Genomic DNA, 21,378 nt, shown 5'->3' on the forward strand with positions numbered 1-21,378 from the left:
CGGTTAGCAACCGGTTAGATTATTAAGTGTTTGAGCGAGCGGTAATGTAATGGGTAACGTATGGTGGCATCATCGGTGGCTTTGGTCACGATGGCATCTCGAGTTTGCCTTCAGGCGTTGGCAATGGAGATGGGCACACCCCATGAAATTAGATTTTTACACGGACCCATCAGACTCTGAACGTCAGGTGTCCATGTGCATTGTTGATGGACCACTATTGTTTAAAAAAAAATCTAAGAAATAATCAACAACGTTCGTTTGTTGACGATCGAAATGAACAGTGAACGATACAGCCAGAAAGCAGACTCAGCACGTGAACAAAGGGAAAACCATTGGCAAGTATGAGCTAAAATAAATTTATTTTCATTTGAAACACTTCATGGGTGACACACATGCTACTATGGACCGCCGGATTACTTAAAAACTAAAGTCTTGTTTTATTTTGATGTTAAAATACCGTGCCATCGATGGGATGCTACATAGCTGTACTAAAAGGTACAATATAGAAATATCAATTTTCTTGCCATAAGCTTTGCTTTTTTCAAAAACGTTTCCATTTTAAATGTATATATTATCTGCCCTACAAGAACCATTCATTACCACTCCATCTCAACATACTTCATAAATACGTTGGGTTTTCGGCCTTAGGTTGTGTAATGTTCTACGACTGGAGGAAATGTGCCAACAATAAATATAGGCAGACGTACACATGTGAGCGAGTGCATGCACACTTAGAATAACAGCGTTTGTTTAATACACAGTAATTATCATATCTGTCAACCCATACGGTTTATCCGTATTCTTGTACAGGGAAATTTAGTTTTCAGGTCCATGCGGCGTACAGCCGTTTCAATACGGGCAAAAACACTTTTTTTGTCTATGTGTTTGTGTTTCTCCCTTGTGATGGTGACTTTGTAGAATGAACGCTGAGATTTATAAGGGCACGGGATGACCAATGAGGTCTGAATTGGTCTGTAATAAGGTAGGGCACTGATAAGTAGTTGACAGGTATGGATTATGAAGAGGTTTGTCGGAGCTCGAGGAATCAATCGCAGCTCTTAATTTTGGGTGCAGGGCCAGTTGGGGGATTGTCCAACGAAAGAGTGCGGACAAAATTCACCACAGCGTGGCACTGCTACTCACGAGCAAGTGCCGTGCTCCGAAACTTGCTTCCATTGGCCGTTTTGAGTGATGATGCCCCCAGGGAGTCGGCAAACAAAATAACAAGAGATTTTTTTTTGGTTCGAATTCCGTAAACAAAAAAAACCTCAACATTTCAAAATCCGAGATGCAATGTGAATACGGGACGGGTGATGGTCCTTAATAAATAACGTCACGAGGCCAGTCGTTAAAGAGCCGCACGCCACTCTGGTGCCGCGTTTTTGCAGATCGCTGTTCAAGCCCATCGTGAAGGTGAATGTCGACCAACCCAGCCTTGCAGTGGACATGCAGATTTATTCTGCAACAGTAGCCTTGATGCACCATTTTTTACTTTATTTGTTATTTATATTTCTTTGCAAGAGTCAAGTCAATTCATACGTGCGGAGTTTGTTCTCATGTGACACGCCGAACAAAGACGGTCACCGCGTCGCGCGCTTTCAGACGCGCTTCTGCGGCCGTCTGGAACGCTCTTCTATCCGTTATTAGGAAGCCACTTGAGTTATGCCCTTTTAAATAATCTGAATTTAAAACTTTTTTTTAGACCTGCTTGTTTCGTTTAGTTTGTTGTCGTTCCCCCCGCACCTGCGATGGCTACATACGGTGCGAAAGGCGTTCTACATACATACGTCAGTTTAATGCCACAACGCAGCAGAACCCAGGACCGCTCAGAGGTGGGGTGGCTGGTGGTTCAAACAGGGGCAATTTACCCAGAACTCGCACATAGGGCACCACAACAGCCCTGCCGAAGTGAAATTGAGAATCCTTCAAGTGAAATTCTGCACCGGGCCCCGAGCAACCTCTGAGTGGCCCTGGCTGAACCTTCCCCCTGCCCCTCGTTAACATGAACTCCTCAACAGGGATAGGAACGTGGAATTGTCAGCATTGGCGCAGGGTTACGGAGATGAGGCGCAGCCACACACTTGCTTACCACTTGGCCTTTTTTTAAGTATTGCACCAAAGTGGTTTGATTTTAAATGAGGATCATTCATTTAAGCCAGGGGTGGGGAACCTTTTACTGCCAAGGGCCATTTGGATATTTATAACATCATTCGCGGGCCATACAAAATGATCAACTTAAAAATTTGCCTGTTATATTTGGTCAAACATTTAATGAACTCGCCCCTAATGCGATGGCTGGAACTGCTTCTCTTTGGCGAGGCGTGTGATGATGTTAGCCGGTATTGACGATGTTGTTGCTACTCGCAACTGCTTTTCCAGGTTCGCTCCTAGATTTATTGAATTTCGAGTCCCGCCTGCGGTTGCCTTGGCAGGGCCACACCAAATGATTTTGCGGGCCTTATACGGCCCGTGAGCCGGACGTTCCCCACCCCTGATTTAAGCCATAGCTCTAGCACCAAACTTTAGCAACCATTTTTGGACTAAAGAGCTTATAGCCACCATCAATGTCTTAACACAATAATAATGATTTACTCACAATCATAAGTTTGAGAGTTCAGCAATTCATCCCTCCATGGACTTTAAAATAAGAACCACTTTGCGTGAAATTAACAGCGGTAATTATCCCACAGGGAGACTGGCAACTGTTTGTGGGAGTGGAGGAAATTCCACCTCTGGCTCAGGGAGGCCAGAGGAGATGGTAGGTGTGGCATCTCTCATATTAAAAGGGAGACATTGGAACTTTTGAGTGGTCCCCGTTGAGGATGTTCCTGTGCGAATAGAAAACACTGCCCCCTCATATGCGACCAATGCCTTTCAGCACTCTTCCTTCATTAAATATTCGATAGACAAGTGTCAGTAAAGTGCACAGAAATGGAAACCTGCTGATAACTGGGCACGTGACAAGTCACCCTAACCCAGCGACACCATTTGAAGTCACCTTTGGATTGAATAATTGATAATTATTCGTCTTTCATGTATACCATCTTCTTTGTATGACTGTGTATTCTTTGTCATCCATACAGATTTATTCCACCCAGTTTGCTTAAATTAATAATTTGAATATGTACATGTAATTTGCATACATTGTCAAATCTCAATTCCCACAGCCAATTTTGATTAATGTACCACGAGTGTAGCGAGGTACAATATTTTAATCGAACAATGCATAGATACCAATTTGACAAGTTTAGCTTCATCAACAAATCAATAAATCCTTCCATCTGCTACCCACTCAATATTCACTCTCACCTCCAACGATGAGAGCAGCCTATGCATGTATGTTGAACTTATTTAGCACCGTACATAGCCAAAAGTCCTAGACATGGTTTGTAAATGCATATTAATGACTGTGCATTGATATATTTTATACGTCTATTTTTTTATTTCTGTCCCAATTAAGCTATATTGCAGTCATACTGCAGGCATTCAATCCACAGTATCACTGCATTACCAAAAATCCCCCTCTCTGCGATAGACAAACTGGGTCTAGGCTGCTCTAAATGTCGGAGATGAGAGTTCATATTGAGAAGGTTCGCAGGTGGAAGCATTTGATTGATTTGTTGCTTAAGCTGCGATGGTGGGCAAAACCTTTTCATTCGAACCCAGGCTGTGAGAAGTGCTAGGTTAGCAATTGTTTTATTTTATAGACAAATTTAATTCCTGGCACTGACTTTTTATCTTCTTCAAGAACAAAAACCCAGAATCGAAAACCCAACAAACAACCAGCGACTGAGCATGGCACACGTAAAAAAAAAAACATCACAAACTTTACAGACGAGACTGGCCAAAGAGAGCAAGCTGGGACAATACAACAGCTGATGGAATTTCAAAAAAATATAAAATGTACACGTTGGTTTGTTCCACCCACAAGGAAGGAGAGCTGGCGGGTAGCTTGGCAAACAGACACGGGCGGCACGGGCATGACTTGACAGCGCGAGATGGTACTTTGACGCAGTCCCTCGACAAAAGGTGATGACTCCGATTGTCGTGTTGGACAGGGTCCGGCATGCCTCGCCAGGTGCTTGTAGGCTCTTCACCCAGCCCCAAACACCACCTCCATGCCAATTTCAGACGTGATTTATTTGTTTTGTGCATAGAGTTCACTGTTCCGTTCCCTTTAAATGTGGCGTCCCTTGTCGCGTTTTGGTAAGCTTAGTACTCCACAGTTACCGCCTTTGTTCGAAGGTACTCGTTAAGCGCTTCCTCACCTGGTGGGGGGGGGGGGGGAAACAATAGGCGCGTCATGAATAAATAAATAAATGCAGGAATTTATTACATACACTTCAATAGAGAAAATAATTGTAATCGATACTACAACATTAACAAAGGCATACGTAAGCGAGTGCAATTTCTGCGGCAGAGAACACTTTTTGTTTTTGTTATAAACATTCCAAAGGGATAAAAGAAAAAATGTCCAAGCATCTTTGTGTATGAATGAACAAAAAATGTGTTACGCATCGCCATTGAAGGTCCTGAGGCTGGTGGGAATTCTGTATTATAATGGCAGGGACAGTCTCTCTGTTGACTTCACAGATTGGCCTCAAAAGTTCAGCAACATTGGAATGAATGGCGATCTGGAGTGATGAAACTCGGGTTGCAAGATAGTATGTACATGTATTACAGCTGAACAGGAGGATGGTCACGTGATTGTGTCATAATAATCATATCCTCAATACAGAAAAACAATTACTTAGTCTCATGACAAATTGTAACAGGAGAGTCCTGCAACGAGATACTTATGCAGCAGAGAACTGTGAATGGATCATACCAATTGTCTATTGGATGATTATGATGATTGATATTTGTTCAATGATTTGCTGCTTTATATATAAGATAGGCATAATGATATACCTAATTGGATGATGATTAATTCGATTCCGAGTTATAAATAAAATGCATGATCATCATTTGCATTCATGTTGCTTAACTGGATGATGCTTAATTGGATAATGATGTCTAATATGATGCTTCTGATGATGATGATAATCTTCTTTCGTATAGCTGATGTAGATGCAGAGCAACATTCAGGTTGTCAAGCCAGATAACCGCAGCGGGAGCAGCGGAGTCTATCGCCGTGATGTCTCCTTCATATTTGTGGATTGGGGATTGCGTCGTCATACGTTGTACGGTCGGTTCTGGGTGACCACAGTCGCACACTGGAGAGCTTTTTTAAATGTTCCATTTGTGGATCAGGTATCCGCATCTGCCACGGTTTGCATGGATGCGGTTTCACGGTGGACCACGAGCGATAATATATGTCGCGATTGGTTACGATCGAGGCTTCATCGGATGCGACCAGACGTCCGTTTACAAACGTCCCGAGACATCATCTCCCTGTCGGGCCACTCACCAAGGTCCTTCCCAAAGCCGGACTGCTTGAAGCCCCCAAAGGGGGCGGCCACGTCGGTCTTGTTGTAGGTGTTAATGAAGACGGTGCCGGCCTCGAGCTGATCGCTCACGTACAGCGCCTTGGAGATGTCGCGCGTGAACACGCCGGACGCCAGGCCGAACTCCGTGTTGTTGGCGCGCGCGAGGACCCCGTCAATATCCCTGCCGACAGCGGAGCGTGCCGGTGGTGTGTACGGACGGATGCACAGACGTGAACCAACGCATGCACGGGCAAATACCGATACATGGACACGTGCATGTGTTGGTATTTGCCATTCCGATGACGTACGCGTATGTCATCAGTTTTTCAGAATGCAGACTAAATAAAATAACTTTATCAGTACGTCTTCAGGTCAGAAGGTGTAACCGAGGGTCCCACAAGGCCATGCGGAAGGACGTGTGGCACAGTTTGGCACCAGCTATCATAGAGTGCGGTCGTGTTGCTACAGTTCTCTGCGGTGAGAAACACTCAGTAAAAAATTGCATTAGCCGCTTGCTTATTCCGAGGTTCAGCGGTGAACGGGAGCCACCCTGTAAAGATAAGTTTTCATCTATCCTACAGCTCCTGCCGGTAACAGGGACTGCGGAGGAGTTCTCCTGAAACTCTGCTGCTGCTGCCTGGATTTGAACTCTGGACAATGTATTGGTGGTCACTTTGACCTTACCCATCAGGGAACTTGGAGATGACCATGATGGGCCCGAAGGACTCCTCCTGAGCGATGTACATGTGGTCCTCCACACCCGTGAAGACAGACGGCTCCATGAAAAACCCTGCTCACCACATGCCACAGCAGAGTCTGTGTTTATATAAAAGGTAAATAAATGTGCAGCCCTCTATGCATATACCACTGTTGCTGGAAGTAAGTATGTTGAACTTCATTCGCACCGTACGTAGCCAACTTTGCTAATCGAAGGTGCGGGGGAAGGACAACAAATGAAAACACAAAAAGAAGTTCTAAAGAAATTAGTTTTCAATCTAGCTCCAGTGGCTTCCTAAAATCAGAAGGAAGAATGTTCCAGACGGCCGCATAAGCGCATCCCAAAGCGCACGATGGCATACACAGCGACCGTGTTTGTTCGATGGCTAGCCAAAAGCCGCTGCTGTAAGGATGACCGGAGTTTGCGTGATGGTTTATGCTCCTTCACGAGATCAGCGAGGTATTGTGGTTCATTTGTGGCAAGCACTTTGTGGAAAGGGCCTCCATCCGTGGTAATTCTTGAGAATCCCCCCAGAGGGCATTTGACCTACTAGAGGCGGGGGTAGGGGGTGGATTAAGAAACGTTTACCATTGTTTATTTTATTTCATATATCATTTTCTTATTTAAAAAATATATTCGTAAACTAAAGAAGCAAAGTACTTAAAAGTTGTGAATTTATAGCCATTACCTATTAAATTAGCACTTCGCAAAGTTACACGTCTGGAATGACTGATGGAATGGTGGTTATACGACATCATAATTTTCATAGTTAATGTACTACTTTAATTATTTATCATGTAACCAACAGCATCTGCATTATAACTGTTATAGATTATAAAGTATCGACAGTTAGAGATACCTATGGCATGTTCAGTGAACTGTAGTTGAATAAGCTTTCAGTATTTTTTGGACTGGAAGTATGGCAAGCACAAAAAATGATAGCAAAATTATTACTTGATCTGCGATTTCAAGTTAGGTGAAATTGATATTTTAAAATAATCATCCCAACAATATAAATTCTATCGTTGTGTGAAAATGTATAGCATGGCAACCCTCATTGTCTTCCTAGTCAGTTTGGGTTTCCTCAGAGTGATCCCGTTTCTGAGAACAGTTCATAAGCAGGACCCTCTTTAAAAAGTCTTGAGACTCAGTAAGAATTAAACAAATGGATTATATTATTACTGTTGTAAGGCTGGTTTGATCTACGTTTGCAAATACTTCTGATAAGGTGTCCAATGACAATGTGGCTTAGAGCACACAACTACACATCCCAGGGCTATCAGAAATGTACTGTACAAAGCAAGACAGATTGCAGTGCCCTACATTCTGCGCGTTTGGGAAAGGGCAAAGCATTTTCTTAAATTCTCAGTGATCAGACTGACCCTGCGCTGAAGAACATGTCAATGCCAGCCAGCAGTTTTGCAAATATTGTTCGAAAACATTTAAGAATACACAAATATGGCAGCTCGTACTATTAAAGAAGCCAAGGTTTACACCAAGTAAAAATAATGTTCAGTGGTGTTCACCTCTGTTTCCAGCCCTGAGCCAGTGGTGGAAATTCCGCATTCATACGGCAATCCATCCAACCAATACAAACAAAGTAAAATTCTCACAAATTGGTATTCATTCCATCAACCCACAGAAGATGATGGGTTGAGTCGACCCACGATCAGAATATGAACGTGCAAACTTTCCAAATATATTCTTTTGATGAATGTAGACTGCATTTACAAAGTAGATTTTAATTTTAAATACCACACCAATTATGGCAGCATAGTTTACTTGAAACTTTGTCAAACTTTAGTAACCATAAAATATCTAGTTCAGTGTGTTTATATAAAAAAAACAATTATTAGCACCTTCCAATTGAATACCCTGGTGGAAAAAAATAATTGGACGGTTAAGTTTAATAATAGCAACAGCTTTCACAGCTCTAAATGTAGAGTTCCGTTTACTTGGTGATGTTGCGTTGGCAGTCCTGCCACACACAAATAACCGAAATTAACAACACATTCGTCAATAACAATACCTTAAAAAACAACAGTATATAATAGGTGACATTTCAAGCACTGGCTGCCGTGGTATTGGTGACGCACATCCTTCTGAGATCCGAAAAAATCCTAGATGCTTTACAACATCTCGGGTTTTTTCCAAAGTGGTGATTGCTTTGAATGCTCCCGGAATGTACTTTTGAAGATCAATTAAAGCTGTTCATTGTTTTTTTGTAAACAGTATAATCTCTCACACAACACCCACGTATATTGAACTGTACGTATGTTGAACTTCTTTCGCACCTTACGTAGCCAACCGTGCTAATCGGAGGTGTGTGAGGACAACAAGCTAAACACAAAAAGCAGTTCTAAAGAAATTAGTTTTCAATCTAACACCAACCTTCAGCCACACCGTCCAATCTGCTGCATATTTATAATCCTTAAACGGACAATACCTCCCGGGCATGCTGTGTGTATTACGCTCAAGAGGAATATTTATCTTCTTTGGTATTGACCATGAACGCATGAATATAATGGGCCCCTGTGGAGCATAAACATGCCATTAGGGGACACTGGGAGGAATGACCCCGTATCGGTTCAAGGACGATCCAACCCAAATACAAATGACCCTTGTGCATAGTTTCATCGTAGATTGTGTTGTTCGGCGCGAGTCTGAAGCGATGTTATTGAGAAACTAAACATCTTGTGGCCGCGGTGTGGCATGCACTCGAACCACGTCGGTGATATCACTCTAATATATTTAAATTCGGCGACATCACCGGCGGACCCTGTGGTGGCACACGGGATCATGACTTCAGAGTTTATTTTTGTTCTCATTAATGAAGCTTCGCAATGGGAAACGCAGAATCGGTAAATAACTACAAGTGGCCATTTTGGATTTCCTTGGGTTGCATTTTCCTTTAAACTTAAATTCCCTCTTCTGCAATTGGCAATAGAGCAAGCAGGCTGTTGACCTATGTCTAACGGACTTTTGAGTCATCGTTTCTGACACTCGTGAGTAAAAAAACCACAGTAAGGTACTTTAAAATGACAGGCAGACATTTTAGCAAGCGTTGGTCGGTGTTTCGGAGATTACAAACAGGCTTACATGGCACGGTGGCATGGGAATAAAAACAAAATATTTCTGAGACGTGTCTAATATGCCTTCAGTGCTCTCTTAATTCCATCGCTGTGCAAATGTCTAACTTTACGGAAGCAACATTGAGCCATGTCTAACACTGCGATGACTTTCCTATAGAATAAGCTGTGTGGTAACCGTGTAATGTGTGGTAGCCGTGTAATGTGTGGTAACAGTGTAATGTGTGGTAACAGTGTAAGGTGTGGTAACCGTGTAGTTGTGTGGTAACAAGGGGTCAGGGGTTGGGGTCGGGAGACGGACGTCACCTGGTCGAGGAACCTGCCGCCCCCCGTGCACCAACGTGGCCCCCTCCTTGACCCCCACCTCGCAGTACTCCACCAGCTTCTCCATGTGCGCACGGTGGTTCTGAGGGCCGTGGTCCGTGGACCGATCCAGCGGGTCGCCAACCTTCATCTTCTTAATCTCCTCCACCTTAGGAGGAAGGAGACAAGAGGGGAGGATCAGGTGGCTCAAGGGGTGCTCGTCAGGCAATGGAGTGTAAGCCACTACGTTGGGATAAAAGCGTGGTGGAGCGGTGGCGCAGCAGTTGGAGGACTCGGCCAAAGGCCTGAGTTTGATCCCTCGCCGTGGCTAACGTAAGTGGCGAGTGATATCTGAACCTGTACTGGGCATTCACATTCACCAAACTGCAGATATGTATATTCTTGAGTCTTTCGGCAAAATCACGTAGATAGGTTCAAAGAAAATAACAAATAAAAATAACAAAAAACTACGACGTTTCGATCTCAACACAAGCGGTCGCCTTCAGGAAAAGGGGGGTTAGCTTCCAAGGCAAACTGTTACATTGGTGAAACGAAGCGACGTGTCTCAGACCGGGTTCGCAAACACAAAGCGGATTTAAAACACGGCAGAGCCAACACTGTGGGCACACGGGACATTGTTTTCTCCGAGACCAAGGTGCTCTGCAAACCCTCGGGCCACCTTCAGAGATTTGTTCATGAATCCATCCAGAAATACAAACACAGACAAAACTTTAATCGAGAAGATAGATTCAGATTGAGCAATCATTGGAAGGATGTGATAAACCGCGTCAAGTTTTAATTGCTATGATTTTCACTCACCCACCCGGTTGTCTTGGTCCGATTACGACTTGTACTACAAGTCCATCTACTTGCTAATTTCTCTAGCCCCACCCATCCATGCACGCCACAAACCCTTCCCCTCTCCCCTGTGAACTCCCACAGACAAACTCCTTCCCCCCCCCTTCCCTCTCCTCTCCCGTGCCTATATAAAGCCACAACACATCTGAAGACGGACGCTGGTGTTGCGACCGAAACATCGTGGTTTTTTTTCTATCTACGTCACTTTACCGAAAGAACCAGAGAGTATGTTTATAAGGGTTTGAAGTGGTCGTAGCCCAAATGTCAGCAGCCAATGATAATGTAAGTAGTGGGCAGCCAACCCGACGATGGTTGGTTTTCCACCAATCAAAGCGCTGCCAGGTGAAAATTAGCATGTTAAAGAGAGATTAGCATACTCTTAGGTTATTTCGGTAAAGTCACGTAGGTATAACGTGACTTTACCGAAAGAACCAAAGAGTATGGATTCCTGCAGTCACGAAAGCTTCAAATCAAGAGATTAGCATGTTAATGTGGGATAAGCATGTTAATGGGAGATGAGCGTGTTAAAGAGAGATTAGCATGTTAATGGGAGATTAGCATGTTAAAGCGAGATTAGCATGTTAATGGAAGATTAGCATGTTAAAGCGAGATTCGCATGTTAAAGATAAATTAGCATGTTAAAGCGAGATGAGCATGTTAAAGAGAGATTAGCATGTTAAAGAGAGATTAGCATGTTAATGGGAGATTAGCATGTTAATGGGAGATTAGCATGTTAAAGCGAGATGAGCATGTTAAAGAGAGATGAGCATGTTAAAGAGAGATTAGCATGTTAAAGCGAGATGAGCATGTTAATGGGAGATTAGCATGTTAAAGAGAGATTAGCATGTTAAAAAGAGATTAGCATGTTAAAGCGAGATGAGCATGTTAATGGGAGATTAGCATGTTAAAGAGAGATTAGCATGTTAAAGAGAGATTAGCATGTTAAAGCGAGATTAGCATGTTAAAGAGAGATTAGCATGTTAAAGAGAGATTAGCATGTTAAAGCGAGATGAGCATGTTAAAGAGAGATGAGCATGTTAAAGAGAGATTAGCATGTTAATGGGAGATTAGCATGTTAATGGGAGATTAGCATGTTAAAGAGAGATTAGCATGTTAAAGCGAGATGAGCATGTTACAGAGAGATGAGCATGTTAAAGAGAGATTAGCATGTTAAAGCAAGATTAGCATGTTAAAGAGAGATTAGCATGTTAAAGAGAGATGAGCATGTTAAAGAGAGATTAGCATGTTAAAGCGAGATTAGCATGTTAAAGAGAGATTAGCATGTTAAAGAGAGATTAGCATGTTAAAGAGAGATTAGCATGTTAAAGAGAGATGAGCATGTTAATGGGAGATTAGCATGTTAATGGGAGATGAGCATGTTAAAGAGAGATTATCATGTTAAAGCGAGATTAGCATGTTAAAGAGAGATTAGCATGTTAAAGAGAGATTAGCATGTTAAAGCGAGATTAGCATGTTAATGGGAGATTAGCATGTTAAAGAGAGATTAGCATGTTAAAAAGAGATGAGCATGTTAATGGGAGATTAGCATGTTAAAGAGAGATGAGCATGTTAAAGAGAGATTAGCATGTTAAAGCGAGATTAGCATGTTAAAGAGAGATTAGCATGTTAAAGAGAGATTAGCATGTTAAAGAGATATGAGCATGTTAATGGGAGATTAGCATGTTAATGGGAGATGAGCATGTTAAAGAGAGATTATCATGTTAAAGCGAGATTAGCATGTTAAAGAGAGATTAGCATGTTAAAGAGAGATTAGCATGTTAAAGCGAGATTAGCATGTTAAAGAGAGATTAGCATGTTAAAGAGAGATGAGCATGTTAATGGGAGATTAGCATGTTAATGGGAGATGAGCATGTTAAAGAGAGATTAGCATGTTAAAGAGAGATTAGCATGTTAAAGCGAGATTAGCATGTTAAAGAGAGATTAGCATGTTAATGGGAGATTAGCATGTTAAAGAGAGATGAGCATGTTAATGGGAGATTAGCATGTTAAAGCGAGATTCGCATGTTAAAGAGAGATTAGCATGTTAAAGCGAGATTAGCATGTTAAAGCGAGATGAGCATGTTAATGGGAGATTAGCATGTTAAAGCGAGATGAGCATGTTAAAGAGAGATTAGCATGTTAAAGCGAGATGAGCATGTTAAAGAGAGATGAGCATGTTAATGGGAGATTAGCATGTTAAAGAGAGATGAGCATGTTAAAGAGAGATGAGCATGTTAATGGGAGATGAGCATGTTAAAGAGAGATGAGCATGTTAATGGGAGATTAGCATGTTAAAGCGAGATGAGCATGTTAAAGAGAGATTAGCATGTTAAAGCGAGATGAGCATGTTAAAGAGAGATGAGCATGTTAATGGGAGATTAGCATGTTAAAGAGAGATGAGCATGTTAAAGAGAGATGAGCATGTTAATGGGAGATGAGCATGTTAAAGAGAGATTAGCATGTTAAAGAGAGATTATCATGTTAAAGAGAGATTATCATGTTAAAGAGAGATTAGCATGTTAAAGAGAGATTAGCATGTTAATGGGAGATTAGCATGTTAAAGAGAGATTAGCATGTTAAAGCGAGATGAGCATGTTAAAGAGAGATTAGCATGTTAAAGAGAGATTAGCATGTTAAAGAGAGATTAGCATGTTAAAGAGAGATGAGCATGTTAAAGAGAGATTAGCATGTTAAAGAGAGATTAGCATGTTAAAGAGAGATTAGCATGTTAAAGCGAGATGAGCATGTTAAAGAGAGATGAGCATGTTAAAGCGAGATTAGCATGTTAATGGGAGATTAGCATGTTAAAGAGAGATTATCATGTTAAAGAGAGATTAGCATGTTAAAGAGAGATTAGCATGTTAAAGAGAGATTAGCAAGTTAATGGGAGATGAGCATGTTAATGGGAGATGAGCATGTTAATGGGAGATGAGCATGTTAATGGGAGATCGCAGAGCCACAACCAAGGGGTCAGCGTGAAGTGACTGTGACAGCGCAAGTTTGAAATGGGCGTAAAGCACAACTAACATCGGAAGGTGGTAGGATGGGAATATCATGATTATCATTGGCTACTGACATTTGGGCTATGCCCATTTCAAACCTTTATAAACAGTTTGCCTTGGAAGCTAACCCCCCTTTTCCTGAAAACGACCGCTTGCGTTGCCATCGAAACGTCGTAGTTTTTTGTTATTTTCTTTGAACCTATCTACGTGACTTTACCGAAAGACCCAAGAATGTGAATTCCTGCAGTCACGAAAGCTTTAAGTCAAGATTTTGCAGGTATGTATATTCAACTTCTTTCACATCGTACGTAGCCAACCGTGCTAATCGGAGATGCGGGGGGCGGGGGTGGAAATACCTCCACTGACCGGGACTGTACACTAAGGTTTTTAACGTCCTCAACTCAGTCATAATGGAGAGCAGATAAACCTCATGGCAAAAAGTATTTAACAATTGTAGTTTCGTAGCTGTAGTTGACTTAACTACGACCAGTTAAAACACGTCAAAGTCTGACTGCTCAAACAAATAACGTGGCAATGCTCATTTCTGTTGGTAGCCCTGAGCCAGTTTTGGACATTCTGGAAAATTTGTTGAATACAGAGATTATGTTATAATTATTTACAATAATGTTTCAGCTACTGCCTGCACACTGGCCTTGAGCATAGACAGGAATTCAACTCAGGTTAACAACTTTCAAACAGCATGATTCACAATACATTTTTTGGATAGGGCACGTAACAATCGGGTCAAATGTATGTCTTAAGACCCTCCACCACCCGACATAGCAAAACAAATTAAATTTTGATTTGAAGCTTTCGTGACTGCAGGAATCCATACTCTTTGGTTCTTTCGGTAAGTCACGTGGTTAGCGTTTGTTTTGCGATCGAAACGTCGTGATTTGTTTTATTTTATTTTATTTCTAACCACGTGACTTTGCCGAAAGAACCAAAGAGTACAAATTAAATTATTAAATGTACTGTGCTAGGAGCGTTCGCTGCGTTAATGGACATTGTTTCAGCTCACCAGTAAGTTAGGGAACAATCCTCACAACCAAATGAAGTGATCAGATGCGACGTTTCGCTTGGAACTACATAAAGCGTCTTGTAGAAAAATCCAGGAAGTCAGAATAAAATCCAGAAAGTAAGAGTTGATCAAGGAAGTCAGAATAACCAAGTCACCTGATTCGGCATATTTTTTTTTCTTTCAAGAACCTAACTGTCCAGTCCTTTCGAGAAAATTGACCCGGCTTCATGAGACCGCAGGGATGCCGACGCGCACACCCAGACACGCGGGGCCCTCCCCGAGACAAGCGACTCACCACTCTCCGCACGTATTCGTCATGGATGGATTCCTCCACAAACAGCCTCCCCGCCGCAATGCAGTTCTCGCCTTTGTTAAAGAACACTGCGCTCATGCCCTTCACACCAAGGAGGACACACACGCAGACACGGTTATGGGTGTGGTGCATATGCGTCGCATGTATGAACGTGCGTTTGTGTGTGTGTCTAATGGGGTCAACTCAACGTCAAATTAGTAACTGGTGCCATGTGTAAACATTGCCACTAGGGAGACAAAGGCGACCGGGCACAGGGCTGGCCACCCACCCCCTCGTGTGCCGTTTCCGGCCTTCATAGGTGCTCGCATAACAGCACTTTCCCCAACAGTCTGTTCAGGCTATACGGGGGATCTTTGTTTTTGTGTGTCTATATCTATTGGGGGAGCGGTGGTGCAGTGGTTATCACACTGCGCTATAAACCCGCAACCTGATATCGATTCCCACTCATGACCAGCAACATCGAATATGTGTATCGGTCCTGGGCCTCCCCTCAGTCGACTTAGCCTTAAATGAGTACCTGGTGGGGAGACAGTCGGCTGAATTTGGTGTTGGCCACCCACCCCCTCACGTGCTGACCTTCAAAGATGTTCAATAATAACACTTACACCAACAGTCTCTTTAAGGGTATATAGAGGATCTTTTTCTTTGTATCTGTGCCAAGGTCAAGAGGTCATCATGAACAGTCCTGTTTAATGCCACCATCACCCCACCATTGCATCTACATCACTTGCGTACATTATAATATTTCCATTCAATCACATCACTCGAATGATAACCACTATAAAGTATGTATGTACGTATTCTCATTTATAACACCTCAAACTCTTTATGATCAATCCCGCTTACCCAGAGTCTACATGAGTATCTACAGTAGAAGAGTTATTTTGTGGAATTAATTCTAATTTTAGATTTGAAGCTTTCGTGACTGCAAGGATTCATACTCTTTGTTTTTTTCGGTAAAGTGACGTAGGTAAAATAAAATAAATGAAAACAACTAAATGAAATCACGAGGTTTCGGAGGCAACACAAGCTTCCATCTTCAGGTGGAACAGACACAGCAAAATTAATGACAAAACGTCGTGATTTAATTTAGTTGTTTTCATTTATTTTATTTTACCTACGTGACTTTAACGAAAAAACCAAAGAGTATAATTCTATTCTTGGTTCTTTCGGTAAAGTGACGTAGAAGGGAAACAATTTATTATTTTATTGTTTCCCTTCGACGTGACTTTACCGAAAGAACCAAGAATATGAATCCCTGCAGTCACGAAAGCTTTAAATCAAAATGTTAATGAAAAGTATAATTCTAATCTAATGGATGGCTTTGCATCACAGATCGAATTTACAATATGTACGATAGCCAGGTCATAGTCCAAGTGTGTCCGTTACCAACTGTACAAGGGGCTGATTTTATCCCTATTGCAGGACCTGAGCCAGTACTACAAATGTTATCAATCCGGAGAGATGGTAGGCTGAGCTGACTGCCAATCAGAATTTAGATATGCTTCTGCTTGAAAACCCATTTCTTTAGAAAATGTTTTCCAGTTTAGTTTGTTGTCCTTCCCCGGCACCTCCGATTAGCACGCTTGGCTACGTACGGCGCGAAAGAAGTTAGACATACATTCACATGTTTAAACTCGCAATCCCTATAGTTGTAGAAAAGAGCGCTTTGGCCACAGTGAAACCTAGCTTCATGAACATCTGGCCTCTAAATATATCTTTGTCTAGGGAGTCTCTGCCATGTATTGGCACATTAATTTTCACCATGAAATGAATAAACATTGATTGTATCGGTACGGGTTGTCCTTACCCCAGTAAGATACGGTGACCTACAATTTCATTTCAAAACGAGAAATGAAATTTAATCCATGGAAATGTTTAGCAGCTGTATTTATTTGCGTGTGTTTGACTATGTTCAACCTATTTTACAGCATAAGCATGGGTATTCATATACTGTATATTTACGATGTATGATTCCCTACACCTGAGGCATTGGACCTATTTTGACCGTAGCGTTGTATTTATGCCACTGTTTGTAAGTGTCATGGAAAGATACCCATAACTTAAACATAAAAATAAAATCTGTCCCTATATGTGATCCTTAGCAGTGAGATAATGTCTCATTCGGATAAAATCCAGTGTAACAAAAAATAATGAATCGCTTATTTTCTCCAGCCGAGTCAGGCTTAATTAAGGCTAATGAACACATCGGCATGGCGTTTAAACAGATGCGCAGACCAGCATGGGCTCCGTGAGGTTAATGGTGCGGTGTTATGCTCCAGTCATTAAACGCGGACACACACCCCTTACGATGTTGGGGCACAGCAGCTTCACGGCCGTTGTCAACAACTTTGGGCGCATTACCTGAGACAATTTGACCGAACAAACCATTTCTCTCGCAGCAGCGATTGTTTCGCTTAGTCCGAGGGCAGGGGCAGCGTGTGCAACGCTAGCGCCACGCCTGCCGCGTGGTTTAAAAACGCAACGCTGGCAAGAATCAAGGTAAAAAAATTATAACTTTGCATACGTACCATCCTCACCGCCTTGTCGATGTCGCAGTCGTTGAAAATGATGAGCGGTGATTTTCCACCGAGTTCTAGAGACACCTTCTTGAGGTTGCTCGTGGCACAGCTGAGTGCGGGAATGAACACAAACGAGGCAAAAAGCACAAACAACACACACACACAATGTAACCAGTATTGGACAAACAACTCAGTGCTGAGATATAACTACGCACATTACTCAACTGGGGTTACACACAAAAGCAACATCACCCCCTACTGCAGGGGGAAAAAACACAAACTTTGCAAGACACTTCTGAGAAAAGTGTCTTGAGACCCAGCAAGGCAAAAAAACAAAAAGAACAATCGAGTGACCTTATGAACCTGACTGCAGGGTTGCGTGACAAGCCGCTTGTGTGCAAAGTGGTGTCTATGCTGAAGTTCCAAGTGAGTGGTGCTTGCTGAATACGCTGTCAGCAGTCTATATTGCCACTTAATGCAGTGCATTCATCTTCTTGGTTCTTTCGGTAAAGTCACGTAGAATGAGAATAAAATAATATAATAAAATAAGACAATAAAAATTCTCACGACGTTTCGGCCACAACACAAGTAGCCTTCTTCAGGTGAAAGAACAGATCTGTCGGGACGACAGTGCTTCATTGTTGTGGCCGAAACGTCGTGATAATTTTTATTGTCTTATTTTATTTTATTATATTATTTTATTCTCATTCTACGTGACTTTACCGAAATAACCAAGAAGATGAATCTTTGCAGTCACGAAAGCTTTAAATCGAAATCTGTGCATTCATCCTTCTCATTCCACCTTCTTGCCCTCGTGAGGGACAGTCCTCAACAATGTGTAAGGCCGTCTATGGCCATTTGCGCATGTAACAGGGGTGGCACACAAATCAATACGGTGCCAAGACGCCTATCATCAAGAACCCTTCTGTTAAGCCCGGTCCATGACAATCTGAATAGCTGGCTTCAATGGCCATAACCCAGTTTGGTTAATGGCCTTAACCCAGTGAATGCAGGAAGGTTGAACTGACAACCTCTGGACGTCAAGTCCAGTGTGCTTGCTTAACAATACACCGCTCCCAGTGAAACACCCAGCTGCACGTTTTGCTTCGCGCTGCTTCACGTGCCCGCCGTTTCGCAGCTGGTCGACACGGGCAGGAACGAACGCTCACCTCTTCATGATCTGCTTTCCGATGGGCGTAGAGCCGGTGAATCCGAGCTTACGGATGTGTGGGTGCTCGGACATCCTCTGACCGACTATGGAGCCTACACAAGCAGGCAAATGACAGGCACCGTAAATAGACGTAGATCCCCCGTGGAGCCTACACAGGCTTTTGGGGCGAGTGCAGTTAGCGGGAACCTGTGAAGGCTGACACGGCACACGGGGGGTGGTGTGACCAGCCTTAGTATCCCCATTGCTGATGTTTACACATTTTTGCCAGGTACTCATGCAAGGTTGAGTCGACTTAGGGGAGGCCCAGGATTTGTTCAAATAATCACCACTGATTGTAGCCATAGCCAGGAATCAAACTTAGCCTGCTGGGTTTGTGGTGCAGTGCACTAGACTCCCGCTCCTCACCTCCATACAAAGTCCAATATCCCCCGTATTGCCTTAAAAACTTTTGGGGAAATTGCTGTTAATGAGCACCTATGAAGGCCAGCATGGTACACGAGGGGGTGGGTGGCCAGCACCACACCCGACTGCTTTTGTCTCCTGAGTGGCAATAATTTTACACTACACCAGCTACTCATTTGAGGCTGAGTCGACCTAGGGGAGCCTCAGGACCAGTTCAGATAATCGTCACTGGTGTTGGCCTTGAGCAGGAATCGAACTGAGGTCGATGGGTCTGTAGGACAGCACGCTAACCGCTACACTTCCATTCCCTACAAACGCACGTACACACACACACGGAAGCTGCAACATACCTCCACTCCACGCATTCTCACTCGCTCTCTAGATGGGTGCACCTTAATCTGTTTTCCAGTACCAGACGCGCCTGCACGCCCGTGGTATTATCAGACGTGAGATCCTGTGCTTGAGCTACCTGAGCCAGGGATGATGTTAATGACGCCCTTTGGAAATCCAGCTTTAGCCGCGAGCTCGGCGAACTTGAGCGCAGTCAGCGGGGTCACCTGCAAGGGGGCAAAAACAGCCATTCTTATTAGGACGCAACATCCACATGCACTGACCCAATGCCCGTTTAAATGGACGTATTGGTGGTACACCGGTGCAGCATAACACACCGGTCCTCATAAAAGTCTAAAATCTTAATTTGAACTGACATTAGTCTTCCGACTGCTTCGACATCACCCCACTAGAGTTTCTGACCGGGGGTTGGGAATCGTATTGAAATATACATTTATTGTGAAAATTTTGCTCTTTTTTCTTAATACTGCGCACCACCGGTGTACCGCCAGTACGTTCAAATAAAATAACACATTGAGCATCCAACGTGCAGGCCACGTACATTCGCATGCAGGCAAACCTGATTATGCGGGTTCGATCATCTTAGCCCAGTCACGCCCATATGTATTATACCGAATGTCACTTGTGATTAACTTGATTATAAAAACAAACAAAAAATATGGAGAGCTCTTTGTTAATGACTGCTGGGATAAAGGCCTTCCCATGCCGTGTCAATTACAGGGGTCTGTTTGACCATACTTCACCCTATCCTGGTCAGTGTGTGTAGGCGAAGGTGGGGGGCACCCAGGATTGGTTCAGATATCACTCGCCGCCGATGTTATGCTTGGCCTGGAATCAGTGTGGGTGGGTAAAGGGAGGTGTTGCCCGAGACCTGTTATAGATATCACTGGCTACTGTTGTTAACCCGCAATGTACGTAGTTTGCTTTTTGGGCACTCAAATATTTTTTTCCCAAATGCAACAACCCGAAAACACGGCCATAATTGAAAATTAATGTTGGGTTCCATTGATGCTTTATCGGGTAAATAAATCACAATAATTACTATGACTCTGTATGGCTTGGCACGCTGTACTTGCAACGAAAAGGTCACCAGATCGATCTCCCACAGCAGAAGTTGGAACAATGGGGGGATGTTTCTCAAATTCCCTCCACCTCTGTCCACTCAACAGCGTAAATGAGTCGACCACAGTTGATTCGCAGTTCGCGTGTCGTGGGGCAAAGCATGGGTGCTCCCACCTCTTCCAACATGTCTGGCCGATATGAAAGAGGGGGCCATAATATTCTCTCAATAGGGGGCCTCGACAGCTCGATTTAGTTTAGGTTGTATACGTTGACCTGCTTTCGCACAGTACGCAGCCAACCGTGCAAATCGGAGGTGTGGGGGATGGACAAAACACTCAACACAAAAAGCAGTTCTAAAGATATGAGTTTTCAATCTAGATTTAAAAGTGAATAGCTCCAGTGGCTACCAAATTTCGGATGGAAGAACATTTCAGATGGCTGCAGAAAACGCATTTGAAAGCGCGCAATACTGTGACCGTTTTAGTTCGATGGATAGCCAAAAGCCGCTGCGAGGACAATCGGAGGTCACGTGACGGTTTATGCTCCTTGACGAGATCAGCAAGGTATCGTGGTTCATTTGTGGCAAGGACTTTGTGTGTAACAAGTGCGACCTCATAGTGGCTGCCCTTCTGCCAGCACATTTACCTTTCTCACATATGCCTCAGCATGCTTCTTAAATCCGTTTCACTATAGGCAGAGAACTTGTTATTTTTTAGCTCCACAGTTCTGGCTGTCCGCCTGATGATGCTGGTTGTAATTACTGGCGAAACGTGGTACTCGAATTGTAAATGTTGTGGGTTTACTCTCCAACACACCGGTGTGCTGAAGTAATAACGAACTGGCATGTTTTGTTTACGTTACAAACGCTACTAATTGGCTGTATCGGGTGGTGGCGGGTTTAACGACACATTATATTTACACGATTGAACCCAAAAAAACCTCTATTATGGAGTACTTCTTTCGCACCATACGTAGCCAACCATGCTCATGGGGATCGCACTGCAGTCGGGACTGTACCTGAGCAGGCTTGAGCACCAGGGTGTTCCCAGCCGCCAGGCACGCCGCACTCTTCCACGCCAGCATCATGAGGGGGTAGTTCCAAGGAATGACGATGCCACAGACGCTGGGAACCCACAC

At 43.3% G+C, this 21,378-nt stretch overlaps 1 protein-coding gene across 1 annotated transcript in view; it reads right to left on the bottom strand.

Moving 5' to 3' along the window:
* Positions 1 to 342: 342 nt before the first annotated feature.
* The window catches only part of ALDH1L2 (aldehyde dehydrogenase 1 family member L2), a 58,700-nt gene continuing 37,664 nt past the window's right edge, over positions 343 to 21,378 (bottom strand). Inside the window, exons 15-23 of the mRNA XM_032954050.2 lie at positions 21,259 to 21,364; positions 19,298 to 19,385; positions 18,425 to 18,518; positions 17,265 to 17,364; positions 14,716 to 14,814; positions 9,543 to 9,708; positions 6,114 to 6,219; positions 5,411 to 5,610; positions 343 to 4,268 (exon numbers count right to left, since the gene is read on the bottom strand). Coding sequence (XP_032809941.1) covers positions 4,213 to 4,268; positions 5,411 to 5,610; positions 6,114 to 6,219; positions 9,543 to 9,708; positions 14,716 to 14,814; positions 17,265 to 17,364; positions 18,425 to 18,518; positions 19,298 to 19,385; positions 21,259 to 21,364 — 1,015 coding nt within the window. The 3' untranslated portion in view covers positions 343 to 4,212. The remainder of the gene's footprint in view (positions 4,269 to 5,410; positions 5,611 to 6,113; positions 6,220 to 9,542; positions 9,709 to 14,715; positions 14,815 to 17,264; positions 17,365 to 18,424; positions 18,519 to 19,297; positions 19,386 to 21,258; positions 21,365 to 21,378) is intronic.

The sequence above is a fragment of the Petromyzon marinus genome, chromosome 14 (genome assembly GCF_048934315.1).
Source record: "Petromyzon marinus isolate PM22_M1 ecotype Great Lakes invasive population chromosome 14, UKy_Petmar_22M1.pri1.0, whole genome shotgun sequence".
Taxonomy (NCBI): Eukaryota; Metazoa; Chordata; class Hyperoartia; order Petromyzontiformes; family Petromyzontidae; genus Petromyzon; species Petromyzon marinus.